Source organism: Herpailurus yagouaroundi, unplaced genomic scaffold (genome assembly GCF_014898765.1).
Source record: "Herpailurus yagouaroundi ecotype Mexico unplaced genomic scaffold, PumYag 186, whole genome shotgun sequence".
Lineage (NCBI taxonomy): Eukaryota > Metazoa > Chordata > Mammalia > Carnivora > Felidae > Herpailurus > Herpailurus yagouaroundi.
In genome coordinates, this window is record NW_024412417.1 from 48,203,520 (window position 1) to 48,222,978 (window position 19,459).

Below are 19,459 nucleotides of genomic sequence, written 5' to 3' on the forward strand. Positions count from 1 at the left end.
GCGGCACTCTGGGAAATGCAGTCCCGGGGGCGCCCCGGGCGCTGCCGGGAAGTGGAGTCCGGGAACGCGCAGCCGCCTGGGAAATGTAGTTCTCGGTGCTCCGCCTCCCCGAGGCCTCAGGGTACCGGACAGAGAGACCCCGTTTGCTCCGCCGGGGCGCGTGGGTGGTGGGAGAGCCGCGGAGGCCGCGTGTACGCGGAAACTCCGCAGCATCAGAAAGGGGGAGCGGCAGGCGCCCGGCCGTGGCTGCAGGACAGCGACCGGCCGCGGGCCGGCCTCGGGGGGTGAGGCGCGAGCTGCGGGGTCCGAAGGGCAGACCGCGACCGGCGCGCTGGCCGGCGCCGTCCTTTGAGCGCCGCGGGGACGGACGGGTCTCGGACCTCTGGGTATCGGGGTGAAAGGTCGCGTGGAGGCCCACGGGCCTTCTCTCTAAATGCAGATATTTAACAGCAACCGACCTTGCTAACACACTGGCAAACAGAATGTGCTGTGCCCTCCGACCTTGACAACATATTATTATGAAAATATATTCCATTTAAAAAACATCCATAAATTTGGGGGCGCTTGGGTGGCTCACTGGGTTAGGCTGGCTCAGGTCATGATCTTATGGTTCCCCGGTTGGAGGCCCACCTCCGGCTCTGCGCTGACAGCGGGGAACCTGCTCAGGATACTCGCGCGCGCGCTCTCTCTCTCTCTCTCTCTCTCTCTCTCTCTCTCTCTGCCCCTCCCCTGCTCCTCTCTCTCCCTCTCCCCTGCACGTGCTTTTTTTTCTGTCTCTCTCTCAAAATAAATAAACTTTAACAATAAACAAATTTTATATACCTAGAAGTCAAGAAACTATCAGAGACGGACGAATAATTAGCACAGCAGATGGGGCGCCTGGGTGGCCCAGTCCCTTGAGCTTGGACCCCAGCTCAGGTCACCATCTCGAGGATCACTCTGCTGTCAGCCTGTCAGTGCAGAGCCGGGAGCCCGTTTCAGATCCTCTGTCCCTCCCCCACTTGCGCTCTCCCAAAAATAAAAAAAATTAAAAAAAAAAAAAAACAACATACCGCACTTCCCACACTGCTGCATAGTCAGTCATCCTATATAATTTAGTTTTCTTGTCTGCATTTCACCAGTTACTAAGCCGGATGTTATAATCAAAATTTGTCACATAATTTGTATTCTTTTGACCATAATGCCCCATCAGACGGTCTTTCCTAAGTCTTTGTAGTTTTCTGGTTTTGTTTTTTTGTTTTTTAGTTTGCTTCGATTTGGAGAAACTGCTTTGCTGAGGCCATAGCAGCTGGAATTGACAAGAAAAATGCATAAAGCAGTACTTAGATTCAGAAATGGGCCGTGGATTTTTACAGATCACATTCCCATACTCTAAGAGGGTTGCATATGGTAATGTATTGGTATTGCAGAAAATGCTAGCAAATGCTTTAATTCAGATTTAAAATCGTCCCCCGCTATGGAGTGTCATTTACTATCACAGCAGTGCAGTATTTCGTAAGCTCTTTCACAATTTCTAATGCTGGAATATTATAAAGAAGACAAAAAATAGCAAACGACATCCAATTTACAATTCTTTAAAAAAAAATGTTAATGTTTATTCATCGTTGAGACACAGACAGAGACAGAGTGTGAGCGGCCGGGGGGTAGAGAGAGAAGGAAACGGAATCCGAAGCAGGCTCCAGGCTCTGAGCTGCCAGCACAGAGCCCGATGCAGGGGCTTGAACTCCTGAACTGTGAGATCGTGACCTGAGCTGAAATTGGACGCTCAACTGACTGAGCCTCCCATGGCACCCCTATTTACAACTCTTCTTGGTAGTATAGTTTCATCTGTAACAATCAGAAAATCATTTCTACTAAAATTACATTTGGGCTTATTTTTGTGAGAATGTTCTCCTTCGTGGTCATGCAAACATTTTTGTTTCTCGTTGTTTCCATCTCACATATTTATCGGAATGTAACTCTTGTGTGTTTCATGTTCTGTTTCTGTCGGTTTAGAAAAACACTTTCTCTAAAAGTAAACAATCCATTTTAAAATTCCGTTTGAAAGTGGAATTATCAACCTTAGCTCTCTTTAGGGTTCTGTCAGCTTTACAAATATCAGAAACAACCAGTAACAGTTCATATCAAATCGCTGAGGCAGCACAAATTCAAAACTGATCTTCTTTTCTAGGAAAGACAGTCGGTTCTTGTGAGCACCTTTTGTGTGCCTTCTCTCTTAGAGCTTCCACATCTGTTCAACGCCAAACCTAACTCCTTTAGTGTTTAGCCCCAGATCCCGGGATGTGTCTTAGGCAGGGAGAGATTCAAGGTCAAAATCGATCCATATTTCATCAAGGTGTTCTATCTCTGGGCCAAATCAAAAAACACCCTGATTTTGAGTTATTTTAAGGAGCATTAACAGCACGACTGAGGCCACACCTCAAGCACAGATAAACCGATGCTCCAAAGATGACACAGTAATACACCTAGTTTTCCAGCCTAAGTCTGGCTGGTTCACCTTTTTCTCTACTAACCATTTTAGTTCCATTTTCTTAGGTTTGCCTTCAACAATCTTTTAAATCCGTGCATATGATTCAAGGTTTTTTATTTTTAATTTTTTTAACATTTATTTTTGAGAAACAGAGAGCATGAGTGGGGGAAGAACAAAGAGAAAGGGAGCTAGAGACTCTGAAGCAGGCTCCAGGCTCTGAGCTGTCAGCACAGAGTCCAACGTGGGGCTCGAACCCGTGAACCCTGAGATCAGGACCTGAGCCGAAGTCAGATGTTTGACTGAGCCCCAGGTGCCCCCAAATTCAAGGTTTAAAAAAAAAAAAAAAAAGCTTTTCACTTAAGTCAAAACCTGAGCCACTTCAAAATGAGTAAAATCAGTGAAATACTTATCAAGTTTTCATTTTCATTTTTGGAAGTTCATTATTATAGATAATACACATTGGTTGTTGGGGTGTCTGGGTGGCTCAGTTGGTTAAGTGTCAGACTCTTGATTTCAGCTCAGGTCATGATCTTACAGTTTGTGAGTTCGAGTCCCGAGTTGGGCTCTATGCTGACAGCATGGAGACTGCTTGGATTCTCTCTCTCCCTCTCTCTCTGCCCCTCCCCTGCTTGCTGTCTCTCTCTCTCTCTCTCTCAAAAATAAAAAAAATAAAAAAATAAAAAAATAAAAATTTGAAGAGCAGGATATCTGTGGGTTGCACAGGGGAAGTTGAATGGTGGAGGCACTTAGGTAAGAAAAAATGTAAACTAGGGAGTCAGATCTTTCTTGCTTTCCTTCCTGTTCCAATCTGGGATTTTAAGAGTACCCAGAAATTAATGCAGGATTTGCAATAGTGGCTGAGGAATATTTTGCAACATCAATTCATATTTGTCTTAAATCTACATATATGTACGCATAGATGAAACACGCATTTGACTTAAGGAAAGGACTGGGAACAAGCAAAATACAGTTTTAGGGATTGATTTAAAAAATTATTGGGGGCAAGTAGATACCACTGGCACCGATATGGTTGGAGAAAATAAAAGTGAACAAGCCAGAAATTTTGGCCAAAAAAGCAGGAGCATTTTTTGTGCGACATGTCATATCACGGGGAGACCTGACTTTGACTGTACTGATCATGATGACATTCTCTAGATCAAACACAGTATTTTCTGGATCTGCCCAAAGCTGAAACGTCTTGGAAAACCACATCACATTTGACCTTGTCATCAGCCTTGGACATGTGATAGGAATGCTGACTATGGGCTTCACGTATATTTAATTTAGATACTGGAAGGCTGAAGACCTAAGCAAGACAGCGGAAGGTTCCCAAAGAGCAAATCATGGTCCCAAGTGGCAAACAGAGTTACTTTTTTTTTTTTTTAACTTTTTTTTAGTGTTTATTTATTTCTGAGACAGAGCATGAGCAGGGGAGGGGCAGAGACAGAGGGAGACACAGAATCAGAAGGAGGCTCCAGGCTCTGAGCTGTCAGCACAGAGCCCCACACGGGGCTTGAACTCAGGAACGGTGAGATCATGGCTGAGGCAGAAGTCAGACGCCCGAACAACTGAGCCACCCAGGCACCCCAATCTTATCCGTGTTTTAAGAGAGGCAGTCCTGTCTCCACTCAGGCATCTGTAAGAGCCCTTGTCCTCCAGGAAGCTTTCCTTGCCTTGCTGAGGGGGCCCAGGGGCACAGCCCCTTTTCAAACTTCTGATTGTTACAATTCCCTGTGAGTCCTCTGCTCCCTGCATCTCACCCCTTGTGAATATCGTCCTTCCTCAACTTCCTTCAGATTTTCTTTTGCTTCCAAAACCTTGCTCTGGCTGGTCATCACAACCCAGACGTGGGCTTAGGGTCCACCTTGCAATGCAGGGAGGGGCAGCTGCCAGCCGCTAAGCAGAGGGTGGGTCTCTGAGGCAGCGTGACTGGTCCCCTTCCATGGCGTTTCTCATCTGCCACTAAGTTCTCATGGCAACAAGGGCTCTGCAGCCAGACTCCAGCATCAGAGAGCTAGTCTGGGGGGTGGGGGGTGGGGGGGGGGAGACGGGCAACAGGAATTAACTCCCGCAGGAGGCTGTTGAGCAGAGGCGGGTGGCCCTCCCACAGTGCTAACCCCCCAGGCATCCTCACAGTGTCCTTCCTGGGAGCCGGGCCTGTAAGAGAAGCCATGCAACCCCTGCAAGGTTTTGGATGGAATTGAGATTAAGCATATGCTGTTTCTTGGGCGCCTGTGCTGGGTGAAGGTGGCATTTCTGGAGGCCTCAGCCAGGACAGCCCCCACTGCCCCTGCAGATCCAGGAAAGGCTCTACTCCCAGCCAGCCTCCCTCTCCTCTGCGGGGAGCCCAGGGTCCCACTGACCAGCCCTGCTTCACGGGTCCCCCAGGCCTGTGCTGAAGGTTGGGAGAGGTCTGGCTCTGCTCTGACCCCTTAGCTTCAACATTATCCTATTTCTAAGTCTCTTTGAATTCTTTTGAAGTCATCTCTACCCCCAACGTGGAGCTAGAACTCATGACCCTGAGATCGAGAGCCACATGCTCTATAGAGCAAGCCGGCCAGCCAGGCGCTCCCTAAATCTTTTTTTGTTTGTTTGTTTTTAAGTTTATTTATTTTGAGAGGGAGGGAGAGAGTTTCAAGCAGGCTCCTTGCTGTCAGTACAGTGCCCAGTGTAGGGGTTGAACCCACGAACTGTGAGATCATGACCTGAGCCAAAATGAAGAGTCAGATGCTGAACTGACTGAGCCACACAGGCGCCCCCCAGCCAAGTCTCAAATAGGGGTGGGGGGGGGGGGGTCTGTGCAGTCCTCCTTTGCTGGCCAGCTGACAACCTGCATCGCGTGATTACATTGTGTGTAACCTCCCACGTATCATGAGGCCATCACTTCAAAGTTTACTCACACACCTCCACTCACTGTGGCTGCAACACTCATTTCTTTTCTTTTTTTTTTTTTGAGAGAGAGAGAGTGCGTGGGGGGAGGGCAAAGGGAGACAGAGAATTCCATGTGAGCTCCGTGCTCGGCGCAGACCAGGATGTGGGGCTTGATCTCATGACCACAAGGTCGTCACCTGAGCTGAAATCAAGAGTTGGAAGCCCAACCGACTGAGCCCCCCCAGGCGCCCGTCGTGTCTTTTCAATACAATTACTCTCAAGACACTTTTCTCCGACAGGACACTGTGTACAAGGGCGGGGTGTTTAACTCGCTTTATGGGGATACTGGCTCACCATATGGAAAAGAATCAGATTCCAACATCTCATCATATTCAGAAATAAATTCCAGATGGCTGGAAGACCTAAGCATGGAAAGTAAAAGCATTAAACCTCCCTGAGAAAAGGGGCACCCAGCCAGCTCAATCAGTGGAGCCAGCGACTCTTGACCTTGGGTTGTAAGTTCGAGCCCCACGTGTGTGTAGAGAGTACTTAAAAATCTTAAAAAACAAAAACAAAAACAAAAACCCTCTCTGAGAGGAACGGACAGTGAACAGCACAAAGGAAAAGAGACCCCAGGGCACCAGAGTTAGTGAAGGGCACACAGAACTGTGGAGAAATAAAGGCAATATGTTTGCAGTACACGTAGCAGGCAAATGATTTGTATCCACCCTAAAAAGCTCCTAGTCGCAAGGAAAGAGACAAGCTCAGTGGAAAAGCGGGCCAAGGTCATTTTAGTCCGTTAACAAGAGGCTCAAATGGCTAATAAGCACGAAGGATTGGCCTGACTAGCAAATCAGTCGGTTCACTGAAGCAGCTGGAGGGGTGAGACCTGGGGGGAGGAGTGCAGGGGAGCATTGGGAGGATGGAGATGTTCTGTCTGGATCGTGGAGGTCACGTAGGAGGATACATTTGGCAGAGCTATTTATCACATGTATTCATTAAAAACAAATGCATCTGCTGCTAAGTTAGGTCTCACTGAATTTGAGAACAAAAACCAGGATGCTGCTTTTCACCCCTTAGATCGGCCAATTTCAGGCCAGATAAGGGTTGGTGAAGCTGCAGGGAACGGAGTCTCCCACTGCGATAGACGGAGCGAAAGTTAGGACAGCCACTGAAAAGTCAATGTGGCAACACGCTAACACTAAAATCTGCACATTTGGATCCCGTTTCTAGACCTGTCGCCTAGAGAAATCCTTGCTCAGACACGGAAATACCGTACGCGGATGTGCTCTCTTCCATCACTCGCAACAGAGAAGAGTAGAAAACACACGGAACGTTCATCAATAAGGAGGGGGAGGAGCAGTGTAGACACACGGCGGAATGCAGTGGGAGTGGGTGGACCAGACCCACTGTGTGTGTTAACATGGGGTGATTTTAAAACAATGCCGAGTAAAAGCAGCCAACTGCACAATGACTGGCACGCCTGTTCCGTGAGTGCTCAAAACGCACGCACACAGCGGTACCAACAACTGTGCTCCTGCCGCGCCTGCCCACACTTTCCAGCGGCTCCCGGGACTGGCAGGAGATATGCTCCTCGCTCCTGTGCGCTCCTAACGCTGTGCTCCATTCGCTATCAGGGGTCCTCTGCACCCCCTGCAGGCGGGGCAGGAGCGCCCGCGGCACCGCCGTGGCTTCGGTAGTTCCCGACCGGCCCGCCGCCGTCACGTGGCCCGGCCCGGCCGTTCGACACCGGCTCTTCCGGGGGGGGAGTTGCGGGGGCCGATCCCGCGGGACCGTGTCCGGAGGCTACTTGTGCCCCCGCAGCACGAGCCACACAGCCAGGTAAGAGCGCGGCCCCGGCTGCTGCGGCTTCCGTCTCCACCGGTAAGGGCCTTGCGGCGCCGCGGCCGTCGGCTCTCACCACCACCGGCTGCCCTGGAGCGGCCGCGAAGAGAGGCCCCGGGCTCCGCCCGCTGGAGGCGGGACCCGCGCTCCACCCGGCGCCGACGCCAGCGTTTACAGCTCGCCGGCAACGAAATCCCTCGCGCGCATCTACGCTCGGGAACGGGCAGCACTAGGGGTGCGGGAGCGCGGGGGCCGGACACCGGCCTCGTCTCGGCGGCCACGCGCGCGCACACGCGCCCGGGCGGAAGTGCGCACCAGCGAGAGTCCGTCAGCCCCGCTGCACCTAGAGCGGCCCCGGAAGTTCTCGGGGCTGGGCCTCGGCCAACTTCCGGCCGCGGCGGGCGGGCGGCGCTGCGGGCTTTGTCGGCGGGCCGTGCTTTTGCCGCTGGTCGCCGGGTGAGTGGGTCGTATCCGGCGGGGGACGGGCGCGGGGGCGGTGGGGTCCGCCAGGCCGGCAGGTGTCGTGGGCGCCGCGCTCGGCTCTGGGCGCGGCCCGCCCCGCGCGGGAGTCCCGGAGCCGGGGCTTCGGTGAGCCCGCGTCCGAGCAGCCGTCGCGGCCTCCCCTGCGCGGCTGCCGGGGCCGCACCTTCTCTCCCTGGGGGGCCGTCATGGGAGCAGATATTCAGGTCCCAGGCCGTGGAGCCTCCAGCTTAAGCGCCTTGCGCCGCAGTGCTCAAGTCGGCTAGCTCCTCCGGGGTGACCTGGGGGAGGAGGTGAGGGCTGCAGGTAGCGCTGCTGTTGCGCTCTCAGCCTGTCCCCTCTCTCTGGGGCCTCTGTGCTGGTGGGGGTGCAGAGCCAGCACCCCGTGCCCTGGCGGGGGTAGGGTGCAGAGGGAATTGGGCCTGAAGAATTCTCTGGCGTGGAGAAGTGGTTGGCTGCGCTGTTCTAGCTCTTTCCTAAGGGTTCCCATCCCTCTAGAAGTCTTTATCAATCCCAGTGGCCGACTGCTGATGTCAGGAACGGTTTACCCTCGCCCCCTCCGTCCCCCCCTCAGAGACTGGTTACTTCATGGTGTCGAGCTCCTCGGCCGGGAGCACGCCTGAGGTTTCCCAGGAATGTTAGCGGGAGGCAGGCTTGGAACTCAGCAAGTTTGTGTGTAGAGGTTGTGCTCATAATCGCTCTTTGGCATGTCTTTTTTTCCCCGGGAGCCAGTCCCAGTGAATGATAGAGATAAGTGTCTCTTGCCCGCATGGGATCCGAGATCCTCATCTAACCTAGTCTTCAGGTGATAGCTTGCTCCCTGTCCACAGATATGGAACCTTTGACCCTGTTAGAGATGTAGTATCCGTAACTGTGTTCACGACGCCAAGAACCACAGAATCTCTCTTAAGGGAGACGTGGAGAAAAATTAGGGGGAGGGATTGCTCTGTTTTTTCACAAGCCTGCACACGCAGCCCCGGCCTCTTCCTGAAGTGATGGGGATGGATGGCTGACTCCTGGAAAGGTCTTGGGGGTGATGTGGAGACAGGACGGAGCTGAAAAGGCCCAGACAACAATCGTGAGCCACAGATGGAAGGGGCGGTGGGGGAAGCAGCTGACCCAGAGCGGGGCAGCGCCATCGACGCGGCTCAGGGAGCCGTCAGGCATGTCCACTGCCGCCTCAGGTCGTGGAAGGTGACCGGTGTAAGGTCACTGGACTTGTCAGGAGAGGAGAAGGCCGTCAGTATCCTCCGGCAGCGCCCGGGGAGCAGGAACCAGAGGACTGTGGGGTGGGGAGGAGGGGACAGCAGCTAGTTTGGCCTGAAGCCAGTCACCTGCCTGGACCTCCTGGGTAGTTGTGAGGCGAACACGAGGAAACTAGAAACAAGACACCTTGTGGAGTGACTGGCACGTACCAGCTTCTCTGTTGCCTTCCTAATTACAGAGGTGCAGGCTCTCCAGGAGCTGTGCTTTGTGTCTCAGTCAGCTGCCCCTTGCTCCCATTATTACCAGTGGTGAAGCTCGGACAGTGTAGTGCTTCCTTTCTTTAGGCTGTAAGCCGCAGACAGCGACTCTGGGAGCCTGTGAGCCCAGGGCCACGGTACCCTTGACCAGTGCCTGCCTCAGTGCCCCTCTCTTTCCACCCCAGGGCCGTTTGGGATTGCTCACAGGTTCCTGCTCCAGGTTAAGATCCCACTTCTTTTCCAACTCCAAGGATTTTCCCTTCTCTCTCAACGTCAAGTGTGTATTTACACGTGTTACATTTTACCCAGCAGATTCTATGTGTTCTAACAGAAAGGTGGGCCATGTTAGCTCAGTGTGTTGTGGGGTCAAAAGCATGCTGTATTTTTACTTCCTTTTGTTCATTTCACTCAGGTTTCTTTAAGTGAAAGTGTATCAGTGTAATTTTGCTTGAATTCACAGAGGAAAACAGCTAAGCAGAAACTGAAAGAAGGCTGATTTTCAGATAAATGTTTATTCAAAGCAAGGTTTAGCTCTCTGATGGTAAGAAAAAAATATGAGGGGCACCTGGGTGGCTCAGGTTATGATCTCACGGTTTGTGAGTTTGAGCCCCTTGTCAGGCTCTATGCTGACAGCTCAGAGCCTGCTCGGGATTATCTCCTTCCCTCCCTCTCTCTCTGCCCTCCCCCCTGGCATGCACACGCGTGCTCGCACTCTCTTAAAAATAAACGTTAAAAAAATTCTGAAGACCATTAAAAATCACTTTTTTTTAAATGTTTATTTCTGCGACAGAGACAGAGCATGAGTGGGGGAGGGGCAGAGAGAGAGGGAGACACAGAATCCGAAGCAGGCTCCAGGCTCGGAGCTGTCAGCACACAGCCTGATGCAGGGCTCAAACTCACAAACTATGAAATAACCTGAGCCAAAGTCGGACGCTTAACCAACTGAGCCACCCAGGTGCCCCCCCCTTTTTTTTAGTAAAAAAAATTTTTTTTGAAACGTTATTTTTGAGAGAGAGAGAGCTTGAGCGTGGGAGGGGCACAGAGAGAGGGAGGGACAGATCCGAAGTGGTTCCAGGCTCTCAGCTGTCATCACAGGGTCCCAGGCAAGGCAAAAAACACATTTTTAAAGCTATTTTCTTGTAGACAGATGAAAGTGTGTTTGCAGGGAGTCCAACAGTCCTTTTAAGCATAAAAATCAGAGGACGTTACTTTCAAGACAGACAAAACCCCAACATTTTACTGCCACCTTTGTTAATTAGGATAAGTAAGACTTAATCTATACGCTTACTTCTGTAATACTCATTCCACGTGATCCAAGCAAAGCATCCCGTAACGGCGACAGATAACACTTGGGAAAAAAAATCTTTTGCGTTAGGGACATGGGCGCTGGAGGAAGACAGATCGAGATTTGAACCTCAGTGCTGCCTCTTACTAGTTTAGTGACCTTGGGCAATGGACTTTCTCCCTTAGCCTCTGTTTCGTCATCTGTAAACTAGAGTAAATACCCAGGGAACACCTGCCTTAAGGCTTAGAGGAGCGCGTGAGACAGTGGGAGTCAGGTGCTCGGCACTGTGCCTGGTGGGGCTCGAGGGGCCCTAATAAATAGTGCCCCTCCTCCCCTTCTGAGCTCTGAACCAATGAGGCATTTGAGCCCACGGTCGCCTTCCCACTGGCAGAGGCTGGGACTGTGGCGCCCTCTGCCGGGAAGCCCTGGCGGCTCAGAGGGGAGGGGCCGGCCGGGCCGAGCGAGCCGCCTGCTCTTCCCCAGCCCTCGGATCCTGCTGACTCCCTCCATCTCTGGGGGGCAGACAGCCCCAGGCAGGTGGGCAGAATACCTCAGGGAACGCGCTTCCTCGGGACACCAGGGGCGCAGCTTGGCACCCCGGGGGCACGGGGACGGATGTGCCTTTCGTGTCTGATCCGAATAGGGATGCAGTCACTACCCACGGTGGTGAAACCCTTCAGAGAACGAGGTGGCATCTGTGTGGATGGACTGGAGCGTCGCAGGATATGTTGTAAATGGGACGGTTGCAGATGGTGAATGTGGTGTGATTCCGTTCTTATTTTTGAAAATCGTGTGTGCCTGAGTAAGTGGATATGTTTTTGCACAAGTGCACGGCCTTTGTGCAAGCAAAGTGTGAGCGAATGCGTATAACCAGAACAGCTAACGGGGGCAGTCTGTTGAATTGCTGGGGGGTTTTACTGTGTCTATGTCGTCTACACTTTATTATTTGAAATACTCTTACAGTGTGTATCTTATGTTTGCAGTGGCTAAGAATTAAAAGGATGCAAAAGTAGAACAGGATGTAAAACTGAGCCATATGGTCCTGATTTCATAAAAATAGTGGTGCAGAAAAAATACCAGAGAGAAAATGCTAACTGGTAATCTTAGGTTTAAACGTCATTTTATTTTTCTGTTTTCAGCCTTTGCATTGTCTCCGTTTTCTCAGTTGGCATAATTTATCTCATACCTTTAAAAACTAACTAGTTGGAAGTAATTTTTATAAGCAGGAGCAAGATATTTTCAAATCATGTTAGTGAGTTGGCTCAGGAGAACACGGTCAGTGAGCGCCAGCAGGCCGGCCTCGCGTGGCCCAGGTCCGCGCTGTGCCGAGCGGTGCTGCTCCGGGGAACCGTGTTGGCAGACCTCACGCAGACATAGTGCCTGACACAGACTTGTGCTCAGCTCCTTGTCCTCAGCGCCGGTTACTGGTATGTGGGCTCAGTTTCTTTTTCATCATTGGGAGCACCGTGTCTGAGTTCGGGTTGTTTATTAGCGTTACTTAGGCATTATTCAAGATGCCATAACAGAGATTCAAAAAACTTGACTTCTCGTTCCGTTCCACCTACCTAGGCGGCTCTGGCCCTCAAGGCCTCTGGGAGCCTGGCTGCTTTGCCACATCCACATGTCACCATGGGTGGAGGTAGGGACCCCGCACACATCCGTTCCCTTCCCGTGTCATTGGCTGGAACCTGACCTCGGGGCTCTACCGAGTGCAGTCGTTGGCTGGGCGGCCACGTGCCCGCTCAGATGTTAGGTGGGAAGCAGGGATGCTGGGCAGTCTTCCGTCGGCCATAGCTTACCCTCTCCCCCACTGCTCTTTGTCCCACACACCTGTCACTTCCTCTGGCCCAGATGGGCGGGCGTGACTTTCTTCACCAGGCGCCAGTGCGGTCGTTTGTACTCAAAACTCACATGAGTCCTGGCCTCCCTGAATGCTACGCCTGCACGGGTTCCCAATGGAATCTGCAAACGTGTCCTGAACAGTCGGCCACCGAAGCAGTTCTAGGACCCGTGAGCCAGCAGTCCCACTCCTGGGTGTATACCCGGCAGAAGCGACCTGCATCTACGGGAGTGTTTACCGCAGCTTTAATCGTCGTCCAGACCACAGACACCTGAGGCGTTCGTGAGACGTGGAGAAGTGAATGGTGACCTGTTCGTGCAGCGGTATGCTGCGTGTCACTGGAGAGCGTGAGCTGTCGTTGCCTGCCGTGGTGATGACTTTCGCGGGCGTGGTACTGAGCCAAAGCAGATACGTTTCTGGGGGAGCGATGGAAATGTTCTGGAAGTAGACAGTGGTGGTGGTTTTGCAATCTGAGGAATATTCTAAAAAACACTTGCTTGTGCACTTCAGGATGGTGAGTTTATGGGTGCATAGGTGGCCCAGTCAGGTAAGTGTCCAACTCTGGATTTCCCCTCAGTCGTGATTTCATGGTTCGTGGGATCGAACCCTGCATCAGGCCCTGCGCTGACAGCAAAGAGCCCGCTTGGGCTTCTCTCGCCTCCCCAACTTGTGCGCATGCGCACTCTTGTGCTGTTTCTCAAAATAACACATGTTTAAGATTGTGAGTTATAACTCAAAAAAATGGGTGTGTGTCGAATAAAAAGCAGACACAAACACGTGTGATTCCATTTAAATGAAATGTCGTGTTTGTATCTTTTCATTTTTAAGTAAACTCTGTGCCCAGCATCAGGCTTGAACTCATGTGCCCAAGGTCAAGAGTTGCAGGCTCTGCTGACTGAGCCATTAAATGGGCAGAGTTCTCCTTTACTTACAGAAGTGGTTGCCCTTGGAGGGAGAGCCTTTGGGAAGACAGAAATGTTCTGTGTTGGCCTGGTGTTGTTAAACAGGTGTCACAGGGAGTTCGTCGAGATGTGTGCGCTTTGTACAAGTTGCGGTTCGCATCAAAGAGAAAATCGTGTTGAAAGGACGCCCTTCCTGGGCCAGAGAACACGTGTTGCCTGGTCGCTCACTCTCCTTCTGCTCCTGTTCCACCCTGCCCCCAGCTTCGCCCTCAGAGGCGGGTCCTTGTCCTTGATGGCCGCGTTGAAAATGGGTCTGGAGGGCATCCCTTCACAGGTTTGCACACCAAGGTCTGCTTCCCACTGGTGCAGACTTGGGACAAGAAGTGATTGTTTGGGGTCACCTTGGATGGAGCTCCCTGGAAGTGGACCTACTCTGTAGAGTTCTCAGGTGATGCATCTGTGAGAAGGGCTGGATCAGGCGGTGGGGTTGAAACTGAGGCTGCGGCCATTCCCAGTGGAGCTGTGGGGTTGGGACCACACTTCAGGTGCCCCAGATGGAGACAAGGACACACTCTGGGTTCCTGTGATTGGCCAAGCATTGGCTGTGGTGTGGTAGGCATCTGAGACGGTCATCCAAGATCCCTGGCCCCTAAGGTACACACACCTCCTCCCAGCTGCCTTGGAGGGATTTTGCGGTTGTATTAAGGTCCTGAGTCAGCTGGTGTAAGGTGGGGAGGCTCTCAAGGTGGACTGACCTAGTCATGCATGCCCTTGGAAAGTAGTTTTCTACAGCTGGTGGCAGAAAAGAAGTCAGGGGTTCTATGCACTGTTCCTGCCTGAAAGATTCAGGTGTCCCTGGGGGCTGACAGCAGCTTCCAGCTGACAGTTGGCAAGGACTCAGGGAAAGTCCTGTGGTTGTAAGGAACTGATTTCTACTGGCATCTGAATGAGTTTGGAAACAGGTTTCCCAGCACTTCGAGATGTGACCTCAGCCTGGCTGACACCTTGTGTGGCCCTGAACCGGGGTCTCAGTCACTCTGGGCTGCGCTCTGACCTTCAGAGGTGTGAGATGTCAGATGTGCCGTCTTGTGCTGTGTTTGTGGTGCATTGTCACAGGTGATGGACAACTAAGAGTGGGCCTTCAAAGGGAGGCTCGTGACCTTGTGGGGAGGCAGAGTCCTGCCTGCAGTTGGTCCCCAGTGTGAGCTGGGGATGGGAGTGGGCATGGCACCCTGGCACCCCTGACTGCACAAGCTTTCCCACAGCAACAGACCAGCGGGACGCAAAGCTCCATGTAGGCCATCAGCACCCTGTGCCCCTGCGTCCCCTTCCAGTTCTTACCTTCTCCCTAAAGGTCATCAGGGTCTTAGTTCTCCCACACGGATCACTTTTGTCTGTTGTTTTTTTTTAACTTGATGTAAACAGAACCCTACAGTACGAACTCTCTTGTGACGAGCTCCTTCTGCTGAACATTGCGTCTTGAGATTCATCTTTGCTTTTGTATTTAGCAGGTTTCTTTCATTGCTGCGTATTATTCCCTTGTGGGAGTACTCCTCAGTCTATCCATCTCTCTGTTGGTTATTTTGGAGGTTATGAATGGTGCTGCTGTGAACATTCCAGCTCTAGACTTGTGCAGGGGAGGCTTGGTGTCATTGAGTGGATGAGAGGGGTGGGTTTTAGTGCCCAGGATCAAGGGCAGCGTGACCATATAAGAAGGGAGGGCCTGATGTGGGTATAGACAGGTAGGCTGGTAAATGCAGTAGGAGAAAGTTGACATTCTCATCTCATTGCTTCTGTCTTACTGAAATAAGCAAGGGCATCAGCTGAGCGGGAGGAGGGGGGTATTGGACATTTGAGAAGAGAGGACAAAAGGGGTGGTCTTGTAGGAGAATGAGGAAAGTAGAGATTGCTGGTGGCTCTCAGGGCCCTGGTAGGCAAGGGGTTGTAAATGTACAGAGAGCTCAGTTGGTGTAGATGCAGATGCAGAACAGGAAGCAAGTGGAATTTAACCCACGTCGGGATTTTCCCACGAAAGTGTGGTAGAGGAGGGGCAGGGAGAGTTAGGACTGATATGTAAGAAGATGGTTATAAAATATGACCAAAGATAAACACGGCACCATAGACCACGTGATCTAAGCTGGGTACAGAGGAAAGGGAGGACAGTGAAGGGGTGGCAAGGTCGATACGTTTGTTTCTTTGGAAATGTGTCTTAATTTTTTAATGGATCCAAGCCACATCCCTCCCCATTAGTCTGTCCCCAGAGTTGGGTGTTGGAGGTGGAACCCCAGAGAAGCCTTCTCAAGTGGGTGAGGCAGGTGGCTGAGATGCATGCTGGGATGTCCGCATGTTGGGTGGGGAGTGTGAGCAGGGGAAACATTCCTCCCTCCTGCTCTTTGGATATGTGTTATCGTCCACTGCTCCAGCAGATTCCTGTCTGTTGATAAAGGGAAAAGATGATCTTTTCTCCTTTATTTCAGATTCTGACCTAGGAACTTGTGACAAAGAAGGTGACTCTGGAGCCCGAATTTCTGAGGATGGAAATCTGCCTAAGACAATGTCAGAAACACTCACAGTGATGGAGCCCCCTGCCACTGAGTCTCAGACGCTCCCCGAACCCGGATTAGGGGAGCTGTTAGGAAACCCAGAAGGGCAGAACCTGCGGAGCTGTCCCCCTCAGGAGGGAGGTTTCAGGCAGGTGACAGTTACCCACTGGAAGATCCAAGCAGGAGAGACAGCTCGGGTGGGCAGTAAATCAGGAGAAAGCCCAGTTCTGAGCTCAAACCTCCTCCTCCTCCAGAGAGAGCTTGTGGAACGGGAAGCCCACCAGTGTGAGACTTGCGGCCAGACCTTCCCATTTAACTCAGACCTTGTAGGACATCAGATTGCTCATTCTGGGGAGAAATCTTGCAGGTGTGAGGAGTGTGGGAAAAGCTTCAGCCAGAGCTCCCACCTTGCTGAGCATCAGAGAGCTCACACTGGAGAAAGACTCTATGTGTGCAACATGTGTGGGAAGGACTTCATTCACTACGCAGAACTCGCTGAGCACCAGAGGGCACACGTGGGAGGAAAGCCGTTCCGATGCGTGCAGTGTGGGAGAGCCTTCCATCACAGCTCAGACCTGGTTCGGCACCAGCGAGTTCACACCCGGGAGAGGCCTTTCGAATGTAAGGAGTGTGGGAAAGGCTTCAGTCAGAGCTCCTTGCTTATTCGCCATCAGAGAATTCACACGGGAGAAAGACCCTATGAATGTAACGAATGTGGAAAGTCCTTCATTAGGAGCTCAAGCCTCATTCGACATTATCAGATCCACACAGAGGTGAAACAGTATGAGTGCAAGGAGTGTGGGAAGGCTTTCCGTCATCGCTCAGACCTCATTGAACATCAGAGAATTCACACTGGAGAGAGGCCCTTTGAATGTAACGAGTGTGGGAAAGCCTTCATTCGAAGCTCAAAGCTTATTCAGCATCAGCGAATCCATACTGGGGAAAGGCCTTATGTATGCACTGAGTGTGGGAAGCGTTTCAGCCAGACGTCAAACTTTACTCAGCATCAGAGAATTCACACTGGAGAGAAACTCTATGAATGTAATGAATGTGGGAAAGCTTTCTTTCTGAGTTCGTACCTTATTCGACACCAGAAAATCCACACTGGGGAGAGAGTGTATGAATGTAAGGAATGTGGGAAAGCCTTTCTCCAGAAAGCCCATCTCACTGAACATCAGAAAATCCACACTGGGGATAGGCCCTTTGAATGTAAGGACTGCGGGAAAGCTTTCATTCAGAGCTCCAAACTCCTTCTACATCAGATTATTCATACTGGAGAGAAGCCCTATGTATGTAGTTATTGTGGGAAAGGCTTTATTCAGAGGTCAAACTTCCTTCAACACCAGAAAATTCATACTGAAGAGAAACTCTATGAATGTAGTCAGTATGGGAAAGATTTCAGCTCGACCCCAAACTTTAAAAATAATCAAAGTGTTCACCAGGAGGGACTTCCCTTGAATAAGACCACCATACATTTGGGTGAGAAGTCTGCAGGTCACGGGGAATGTACAGCTGACTTATAAAATAGCCATTCTCCAACTCAGCGGGTGATGTTTAGAAGGGAGCGGCACGAGTTCACATGATTCCGTTCCTGTGACTTGGGATGTGTCGGCATTTTCCAAAGTCTTAGGCAGGGCTGCTTTCAGAGTGGGCTGTCCCCTACTGCTGTGCAGCGGTGCTGGGCTGCTGTCCTCGGCTAGGAATGTGTGACCTCAGGAGAGCCACGAGACTGCACAAGTGACTCTGGGCTGGAACAGTGCTGGGGGAGGAGCTAGGTCTCAGAGAAGGTTCTGTATTTTATTGCACAATCACAGGTCACTCCCGAGTTAAAGCCTTTTTAAGGCAGAATTCTGAATCTAATCTCAATACTTCAGAGAATATTACACAGTAAATGTTGATCTATTAAAAAGGCAAGTTGAGAAAGATCTTTCTTCTTTACAACCACAAATTGGCTCCCTGTTGTCCTTAGGATACTTCCCAAGCTCCCACTCCTGCTTTCTAAGACCTTTTTGCTTCCTGAAGTTGCATCCACTGCGTAACCACCTGCCACGTGATTGGTGTTGTGGCAACGCTAACTGGTCGGCGCTCCCACTTAGCCAGGCTGCTCCTCGTCTTTGTCCTTGTTTGAATGCTCCCTGCCCCGCACCTGACTGACTCCTCAGGTATCGTGTCAGGCTCAGCCAGCTCCTCTCCCTCTGTGCTTGTGTTGCTGGGAGCACTTCTGTTACTGCTCTTTGTTCTATCAAAGTTACGTTGTTTATCTACTATCTCTTTCCTCCTTACCCTATTGGTTCCTTAAGGACGTGACCATAGCTGACTGACTTATGTGTCCCTGTATCTGGTGCAGGACAATAAAGAGCACACCCCACATCTGTGTGTGATTGGCACCTCTCTTGCTTTGTGCTTTCTGTACTGCTGTGTTTGAAATTTTGGGTTCTTGTTCCGTAACAGCATCATTTACTGGTCTGCAGGAAGTATCTTGTCTCTCAGCCCTGTTGATATCTTCTGCTTGTACTTAGAAGTTGTAAGCAACAGCTAGTGTAAGACCAGCACACCTCATATTTATTGCCTTTAGAGCTCACCCTTGACTTGTCCACTTGGTTTTGGGGAGTGCTGTCTTCGCTTGGTTGCCTGTGTATCTTTCTGATCCACTCTGATCCACTCTGATCCAGCGCACTGCACGAGGTTTTGTCTCAGTTCCATGATTGACCTCATCGCTTCTGGTCTCTCCACCTGCTTTCTGGCTCACTTTGTCATTTATTTGAAAATGTGGTGATTTAGAAGGACCAGTGCCGAACCCTAGGAAAACAGATGACGCCGTTCAGTCCGCTGGGGAAGACAGATCACACGCAGCACTAAGTGCTGACGTAGAAGTCCCCGGTTGTGTAGGACACAGGTAAGGAGGGGACTAGTTGGGCATGGAGGGTCTGGGACAGCTTCACAGAAGAGGTGATGCCGGGACTGATAGAACCGTGGCAGCTCGAGAAAGAGAGTGACCTGGAGAGGACGCCGCAGGACAGGGAGGTGGCGGACTCCCCTTTTGGCAGCCTTCATGGCACGGTAGCCAACGGCGCAGAACTTGACGGTTGTTTGCCTCTGAACGTCTTTTCTCTGACGTGAACCAGAACGACCGGTTTTGAAATGACATAAACCAATTTTGTTTTGCCTGTGAGGGCAGATTTTGAGTTCTTAAATTCCAGCAACCCTAGAAGCCTCCAGGGGTAAGTGATCAAGAGGGGCACGCAGCGCTGCGTCTTCTGGAAAACTCCTCATCACTAGAGATGTTTCACGTGGTACAGAAGAGAGAGTACCGGACCACTCGAGTAACCTTTGGCGAGGCCCAGTTTGCATACAGTACGACGCCTATTTAAAGCGTACAGAGTTTTGAGAAACCGTATACCTGTGTAACCACCGTTAGAATAAAGAAAAATAACATTTTTATCACACGGCACTGTTCCCTCTGGCCCTTTCCCAGTTAATCCTACCCTAGTCCCAAGTAACCGCTTTCCGTCAGCGTGGATTAGTTTTGCTTGTTGTAGGGCTTCACGTTAAAAGGACCCGAACAGTATATAACACCGCGTGTCTTCACTTCTTTTGCTTTAGCATGTTTTAAGGACTCAACCGAGTAGTTCTGTAGTCTCTCTGCTGAGTAGTGTTCCGTCGTATGGACAAACCATTTGTTCTCATCCACGTGTTGATAGAAATTTGGGTTTCCAGATTTCTTACGAATAAAACTGCTATGAGCATTTGTGTAAAAGTA

The 19,459-nt window shown here is 51.1% G+C and overlaps 1 protein-coding gene across 2 annotated transcripts; it reads left to right on the forward strand.

The window, feature by feature from the left end:
* The first annotated feature begins 7,015 nt into the window (after positions 1-7,015).
* Positions 7,016-19,459, forward strand: ZNF623 (zinc finger protein 623). 2 transcript variants are annotated; one of them, XM_040494651.1, is made up of 2 exons: positions 7,016-7,183; positions 15,634-19,459. In XM_040494651.1, exon 2 carries the CDS (start codon positions 15,711-15,713, stop codon positions 17,220-17,222), a length of 1,512 nt encoding a protein of 503 aa, XP_040350585.1. In that variant the 5' UTR covers positions 7,016-7,183; positions 15,634-15,710; the 3' UTR covers positions 17,223-19,459. The 2 variants fall into 2 exon arrangements, with proteins under 2 accessions (XP_040350585.1, XP_040350583.1); XM_040494649.1 differs by lacking the exon at positions 7,016-7,183 and adding an exon at positions 7,543-7,642.